This window comes from Bison bison, unplaced genomic scaffold (genome assembly GCF_000754665.1).
Source record: "Bison bison bison isolate TAMUID 2011002044 unplaced genomic scaffold, Bison_UMD1.0 scf7180017864471, whole genome shotgun sequence".
In the NCBI taxonomy this organism is placed as follows: Eukaryota; Metazoa; Chordata; class Mammalia; order Artiodactyla; family Bovidae; genus Bison; species Bison bison.
In genome coordinates, this window is record NW_011495032.1 from 28,562,936 (window position 1) to 28,571,344 (window position 8,409).

Below are 8,409 nucleotides of genomic sequence, written 5' to 3' on the forward strand. Positions count from 1 at the left end.
TCACTGATCTTTTATTACACATCTTTTGAAAGACAGTATTATAAAAAAAAAGTTGCTTTAATTAACTAAACATGGATTTTGTGTCCCTCCAATATATGATATTGGGCTTCCCAGGTGGCTCAGAAGGTAAAGCATCTGCCTGCAATGCGGGAGACCTGGGTTTGATCCCTGGTTCGGGAAGATCCCCTGGAGCTAAGGAAATGGCAACCCACTCCAGTATTCTTGCCTGGAGAATTCCATGGATGGAGCAGCCTGGTAGGCTACAGTCCACGGGGTGGCAAAGAGTTGGACACGACTGAGCAACTTCACTTCACTTCAATATATGATATTAGAAATCTTTATAAAGTTCAAGGTATTAAGCAGTCACTATATTGTTTTACTTTTCTATAGAAGGCCCATTAAAATTCAGTTGTTTTCAATGTATTGAGAGGGGGGGGAACAAAATCTATGTTCTGTCCAATATATATTCCCACACTCACCTTTCTCCAACAAATATAATTCTCGGCAGGACAAAAAGTCCTTGGAGCAATGTAGCTGTCTGCGATGAAACATTCGGACTGACTACACTTTCTTCCAGGGAATCCTTTAAATTGCCTCATTAAACTGCAGAATTCTGTTGACCATTTAAACAACCACTGCATTATTCTATATACACCAGATTAAAAACAGAATTTAATAAGAGTGTTAAAAGAAGGCTAAAAAGAAAGATGAAGAAACCAGAAACTAAATACCTAAACAAATTTTAAATGAATTTGAAACCTATTAGCTTGAAATGATAGTTTAGTGTTATTAACAGCCTCAGCTCTTTGCAATACCAAACCACAGCAACCTTTTGAACTAACTTGGAGAAAAAGCAACTTGCCTCCCACAAACACTGCGGATGAAGCTACCACCACCATTACCAGCCCCACAAGGCAGGGACACAGGAAGGACTGCAGGCAAGTATCAGTGAACTTACAGGATGGGTGTGACCTACACAGGCTCAAATTCTAGTGCCAAATGATAAAAGCCCAGTAGTATGGATCAATAGAAATATTTTTTTCAGGTAAGAAGAAAATCACACAGGTAGGGCAGCTGTGTGTATCATGGACACTGTCTTTGCCTCTGTGGATTACAATCATGGACCGAACGACCTCTGATAAGGAAAAGCTTTAGTGTTAGTCACAGAAAATGATGCTGCTTAACTTGCAGTTGAGAGATTAGGCTTATTTAAGAAATAAATCTTATAAATAATTATTTGGCAAAGATAAAGTATTCGCTTTCTTTAGCCTTAAACCACTCAAGACAATAACTATGATTTTAAGGAAAAGAAAAAATTTTTTCCAACTTTATGTCCATACCTACTATTTGCTTCTCATTAAATTATACTCTTTTCATGGAGGGACTCTAGGCACATCACACTGCCTGCCAACATGAAATTGCTCAGGAAGTCATTTATGAGACAGTTCTAGTTCACATGGTAGGTTACTAGAGAAAAGAATCCTTTGTCATATAAGCTATGTGGTGATAATTAGAAAATTTTTCCATTGCATAGTCTGTCACTTGGTGGGTTAAATGTAATTGCTATTTACTACTGTGGATTGTTTACTAACTACATAATCTACCCAGATGTGCAAATTGCTAAGCCATTTTTACAGGGGAAAATCAATGTCTTAAGTACTTTAACTAAAATAATAGTAACAGTTATGTAGAGAGTGTAAAGGAGAAAAACACATCTTTCCTTCGGATGCTATAGATCACAGCCAGTGAGCATTATACATTAGCATGGAATTCAGATTCTCAGAGCACAGAATGTATCCATTAACTGCAGCAACTTTGTAAACTGAATCACATTTAACACAATCTAACTGGCCTTTATAAATGGTCCCAAAGAACTGCAGAAACAGAGTGAACCTTCTTTGCCATTATTTCTCATGAGTTGAGTTTTAACACTAAAATGAAAGCTAGTATCCACGTAATTAGATAGAACCTTATATCAAATTTGTTTCTGATTCCAGTATTGCCTTATTGGAGCCTTAAGTGCTATTTTAAAAGACACTAATTTTCTGGAGTAAAAGATACTTCGTTTCTTTCTTTCCATGTTAATAGCAAACCTGCTACTAAGAGAGTAAAATTGCTCCATTAGCTAAAACAGCAACCTAAGGGTTATCTCTGGGTTCACAGATGTTCTTCTCTTTCCAAAAAGGGACTCACAAGAAACAGCAAGAGTAAAGTGAATCGCAAGCATGGATATTTATTTTGAAGTAGACAAAGTGAGAAGAAAAATTTGTTTTTCCGCTACTTTCTTAAATCTACACAGGTACTTTCTACGGGTGCCCTTTCTTCAGCTATTTATCGTGGGCATCTACACAAAAACGAATTTACTCAAAAGTTTTTGGTGTGAAGCTGTAACTGGCAACATTCCTGATCATTTCATGCCTCCTTACCAGAAAGCAGGAAAGGGCTTAAAAATGCACAGAAAACAGAAAATTGCAAACAATAAAATGTGCAACTTACTGCAAACTCAGTTTCCATAACTGAAGAATTTTAAGCAGCTACCACAAGGGACAAATTGCCAGAAAAATTCAAATCGACATCCCATGACTTTCCCTTCACTGTCAAAGAAGGGCTGATAAGAAAGTCAATGTGTATGTACCACTTTTAGCTCAGTAAAAAAGAAAGTCAAGGGCTGCTCTGCTACAACCTGTGATTAGTACACAGTGGAGACGGAATCGAATCACTAAGAATGGACAATTAGCATGTGATGGTTATAATGGGATGTGAAGAGTTCAGTGAACTAAATGACACTTTTGAGCAGAGGTAACTACTCATAATCATTTCATTACAGTACATTAAAATTAAAAAGCTTACTAACATAGGTTCACAGGTGAGAAATACTCAGATTATCTGTTCTCACCATTCAGAATAAAAATTTATGGTGCTACCAAATATAATTTTGCTTTGTGACATAATTTTATAATTTAGAAATTTCTCAATCTGCAAAAAAGGCAAAGCTATTAAAAAATAAATCTTCCAATCAATTATCATGATTAAAAAAAACCTAAATATATTACAAACATATTTTTGGCCCACAAAAAGAAAACTTCAATAAATACAAAATAGGGCATATCATGATTTCATACAGTCATGTGACATTTCCCCTCCATAATCTCAGGCACGTGGTATCTGCATAATGCCTGCTGATCACCATCATTCCTTTAAAAAGCAGAGAAAGAAAAGCTTTCAAAAGAAGGGACTGGTTAGAATTAGCATGGCATAAAGAGAAATACATAGAGGAAGTAGGAAAATACATCCAAATCTTTACCTATTGAAAAGGAATTAAGATCAAATATTCCCTGACAAATGAATTATTATATCACATCATTAATAGATATGTTCTCTCTATGCATCTTTTAAAATATATATATGTAAATTAGACTAGATTCAGGTATAAATAGCCAATGGTATCTCAAGGGACAGTGAAACTTCTCAGCAAAAGCAGAGAACAGATGCCTTTAAAATCTAGTTCCACCCTTGGGCGGAGGGTGGGGGGTCAGGGAGAAGGCAGGTTAAAAAGAAACCTCACATATTCATTTCATAGTCACCAACTTACTAAACTATCCAATATGATTTTTAACCTTCAAGATCTGGTATTTCAAAAAAATTCCCCAAACTTAAACCTAAATACTTAAAATTATTTTAAAAGTACCAAAGGGTGAGTAAGATTTATGTCTAATTTCCATATTTTGCTTTGAAAGAAAATTTTAAAATGTGTATCCTTCAGATATTACATGTCACTTCACAACTGGTACATTGATTCTACAAGTGTCATCAACATTTTACAAACTTTACCAAAGAATCACTACTGTAAACATGAAAAATCCCAAAGCAAAAGATGGATCAAGGAGTTCACAGATCCCATCTCTCCAAACCAATCTTGAACTATCCTGCTTTTCACATCAAAATATTTTCTTTAATTACATCTTGTGAATATATTCCATGGAAGAGGGATTCAGAAACAAATGCTTGTCTAAAAAGGCAATACAACCAACCATCAGACCTCAGAATTGCAGCAACCCCTGCAGTCCTGGCCAAGCTCTTCACCACATCCGCCGGGCACTGATGTGAATTCAGCTTTTTGTGTTCTGGGCTAACTTAGCAGAAAAGGGTTGTGCTACTCACGCCGCCAGACTGCCACCCTTCTCCATTCACCAAGGTCGGCTAACTCAGTGGGAAAGAACGACCAACCTTATTAGGGCTCTGAGATGTGGGAAAGGAGAAGAGACTTCTACTTATTAGGAAATAAGAAAAAAAAAAACCAACAATGGGACAGCTGCTTCCTGCCCTGCACAGAAATACACGCGTGGGTGCACACACACACACAGGCAGTCAAAAGACTAATTCTTTTTCTTTTTAATTAAACATGATCACAATTAGGAATGGAATCCTGGCCTCATGTGGTGTTTGCTGAGCAGTTGGTGCTAAGACAGAGGCTTGAATCTGCCTCTGCACACCATTTGCCATTTCTTACACAGAACTCGATGAACAGGCTCATTCTAGCTAGAACCACCTGTGTAAAGACCTGGTATTAGAATGGAAAGCATTGATCTACGATACTAAGAAATAGTAAAGGGCACTGGTAATCTGAGGTATCTTCCACTTCTAGGACTTGCTGCTGAAAGTCGATTCTATCCAGTCACTGTGCTGAGCCACTAAGGAAACCACTGGGGGGAGGGTGGACCCGCCAGGAGGGAACGAGCACCAGTGCCAAGGAGCACATGTGAACACTGAAGCGAGGTCCACCGCAGGGGGAACTTGTTTAACTGGAAAAGGGGAGTTCTCCTCTAGTCCCCGTCTGTTATTTTTAAAATCTTCTTTAGGAAAAGGGGGCGAGGGGGTGGGTGATAAAGAGGGAAAAGAAGATAGAAAACACCAGGTTCCCCACCTGCCTGCTAACACACAGACACGCTCAGTTAGGGGAGGTAAAGGGAGAAGATGCGTTATTGGTACTTGTAGCTGTGGCACCTGTTACTGTGAAGCCTGTGGGAGGCGCTATCGAGCTGTGGCTGGGCTGCAGGTCCTTGGGAATGCCACTGTGAGAACTCAGCTGGTGGCCGAAGGCTGCGCTGAACTGAGGGAGTTGCTGCTTGGGGGAGGTGGAGGCCAGCAGTTCAGCGGAAGGCCCCATGCCACTGAAGCTGGTCTGCGGTAACCCCGGGAGCACACTGGAGCTGCTGGGGGTCACGGTGGCGAAGGCAGGCTGTGTGGTCTCTGAGTTCGAAGTGGTGGGCGGCGTGGAGAGGGACGTGGAAAGAAGATGCCCATCGGCGACGAGAAGGTTGCTGAACGGAGAGGGGTCTCCGAGGTTGACGGGGAGATTGCCCCAGTGAGTTCTGGGGTTCACGACCCCTCCGAGTGGCACCTCAAGTGGCGTCGGGAGCAAGTGCTGCGCCATGACGGGCATCTCTGCTGAGAAGGTAGCTGCCATGTTATCACCAGAGTAAGATGTCGTGTGGGGAGAGGTGATGTGGTCACTGTAGGGAGACGGCACGTGCTCGCTGTCATAATGGCTTCCATGGGGCGAGGAGTGTGAGTGATCACTGCTGTATTGCTGTCGTGAGGTGATTAGGTCATCTGCCTTGCTCAGCAGCTGGGCAGGATGTGGCCTCTGGGAGGCATGGCTGCCATCATGAAGTCCATGAAACTGTCCTGGGAAGGCTCTCTCCCCAAGGGCACTCTGGCTCATCAGAGTGGCAGAAGTAAGGCTGACGCTGGCGGGGGCAGAGAACTGCCCCTGGATCTGCCCTGCCAGGGGTGTAGGTGGGTTAGACAAGGTAGCTGAACGGAGCAGGCTCTCATCCAGCTCTAGGCTAGAGAAGTTGTCATGGACTATACGCCCATTCAGCAGCTCCCCCAGGTCCGTGTTGACCTCTCGGCTCAAGGACGGGATCCCCGACGCTCCTGTCCCTGTGGAGAAAACCCCTATTCCTCTGTCTGACAGCTCCTGGACGGGCACACCATCTGACTGGGTGAGCACCCCAATGGTACTCAGGCACTCGAGAGAAGTCACGGCCTGCAAGGCCCGTTCAAGTTCCTCGGCCTCTTCGGTGGTGGGGAGGAGGTCTCCGTTCTTTCCTGGGTAAACAAGAGCTATCAACAAGTCAGCGGGGCTTCCACCATCCTGACCACAAAAACCACACATTAGAACTATCTGTCAAGACATTCTACTAAGGACTACTAAGGAGAGCAAGAGTGAAATATTCACGGCAGGACAGGTGAGCCTGAACCACATTTTCGGGTCACTGACAGCATTCTCACAGCCATCTCAACACAGTATTCAGTGCTCAGGAATCTATTTAAAACCTGGGGTGACTATCTGATTATAGGTATGTTTTTACCCAAAGTTATATTAAGACATTAAAACAGAAAACATATCTATCGGTTCACATTTGAGACAAAAGGCTGTGCAGGAGGAACCCTGTTAGCTCTTCTGCTCTTGGGCTCTTTCACCTGGAGGGACAGCCCCGTGAACCCAGAACACAGAACTCCACGTATATCTCAGCACAAAAGCAAGTGCTCAGCTCACTTTGTTGGTTACCTTTTCCCACGTTTCTGCATTACTCTCTGCTCTTCCCCTCTCACACGTCTCCCATTTCTAAGGAATTTTCATAAAATGGAAGCTACACTGATTTCCTTTCCAATATCAAAAAACCTACTGTTAGGAACTGGAGTAATCACTGCAAAAATATCCAGTTTTTAATGGTGAAGGAAACATTCTCAGAGTAGAAAAGATTTCCCTTGAAAGCACTAAACAATTGGTGGGGTTAAGCAAACTTTGTTGTGGAAAAGTGCACTTCAACTGAAGTACAGGGTGGAGTATCAAAATGAAGACAAGTTCTGAAAGTTCAATAAACTCAAGTTTAAAATGTCTTTATTCAAAAACAAACTAAAGTAGGGGCATTCCCTGGCAGTCCAGTGATTAGGACTCAGCGCTTTCACTGCCATGACCCCTGGTCAAGGAACTAAGATCCCACAAGCCATGCAACGTAGTCAAAAAGAAAAGGTTAGAAAATAAATAAACTAAAATTACTGATTTGGGGGCTTCCCTTGTGGCTCAGTCGCAATGCAGGAGACCTGGGTTCAATCCCTGGGTCGGAAAGATCCCTTGAAGAAGGGAATGGCAATACACTTCAGTATTCTTGCCTGGAGAATTCCATGGACAGAGAAGCCTGGTGGGCTACAGTCCAGGGGGTTGCAAGAGTCAGAGTCAATTTAGCGACTAAACCACCACCACCACAACCAACACCACCACTCATTTTAAAGGAATAAAGTTATAAACCTAGCTATCAAACCTACTGATTTACTAAACCTATATTATCATTTTTTAAAAAATGTACTCCTTCTAAAGAGAATAAAATAGCTTTAGCACTTTATATTTTCTGTCCATATTACATGTGAGGAGGAATACTTTGAACATATTAAAAAAAAAACTATTTCCCTTTAAAAAAAAAATTCATTTGAGAAACCAGTTTTCTTGAATCTATAATACTGACCGTACCTTCAAAAAAATCGAAATCTTGTAAGTCATCAGGTAGCCGCGGAAGGACGTCAGAGAAGTCCTCCTGGTTCAATTCCAAGTCGTGTGGAATGTCGGTGATCTCATTGGCAATGTCATCCGGCAACTCATCAGCGCTCAGCTCCGGTGTGGACGGGCTCCTGGGGAAGATGACACGGTTGGCCCACCACCCCCACTTTACCTTCCCACCAAGTCACCAGAAGCAGAAATGGAAAACCCTAACTCAAAATAATCTCCTTGCCTACTTTAAGATCTGAAACCAGAACGGCAGACCTCACCATATGCACTCACATATTTCTGCAAATTTTCACCCATGTATTAAGAGAAGGAAACCATTTTGAGATACTATTTTTACTGCAAATTAGTAGAATGAATTGCAATTTGGTGTACTAGTAGAACGAATTACAATCTGGTCTATCAAGTGTGTCTTACTACTTTCCAGTAGAGTTTTTAATCTGGCCAAAGTAATTTTTAAACAAAGATGAAAGAGGTAAAACTGAAATTTGCAGCTGAAACAGAAGCATCATTCATCGGGTCAAAATGCTTACCCCTGTCAAAATTAATAATGCATCACGTTTCTGTTGGAACATATATGCAATTTCTGTTGAAACAGAAAAATCTGAGAAGAGACAATTAAATTCCCAATATCAGCATCTGCTCCCTTGGATTTTAATCGAAAACTTTACTTTAGATCTAAACCCATCAGGTATCTGGTAAAAATCCTACTAGAAACTACAGAGTCTAAGCTGATACACCACAGGGTGCCTTTAGCCTACTTCCAACAGGAAAGGAAGCCGATGTTCTGAGAACAATCAGAGCAAGTAAAGGAGACGTGAGTCCTGGCACAGCCACTG

The 8,409-nt window shown here is 41.5% G+C and overlaps 1 protein-coding gene across 3 annotated transcripts in view; it reads right to left on the bottom strand.

Annotated features, from left to right (window-relative positions):
* Positions 1-252: 252 nt before the first annotated feature.
* The window catches only part of INO80D (INO80 complex subunit D), a 58,022-nt gene continuing 49,865 nt past the window's right edge, over positions 253-8,409 (bottom strand). For 2 of the 3 annotated variants that reach the window (XM_010861031.1, XM_010861030.1), the window contains 2 exons: positions 7,538-7,695; positions 253-6,129 (listed from right to left, as the gene is read on the bottom strand). In XM_010861031.1, coding sequence (XP_010859333.1) covers positions 4,949-6,129; positions 7,538-7,695 — 1,339 coding nt within the window. In that variant the 3' untranslated portion in view covers positions 253-4,948. The remainder of the gene's footprint in view (positions 6,130-7,537; positions 7,696-8,409) is intronic. The other variant, XM_010861032.1, reaches the window with a different exon arrangement.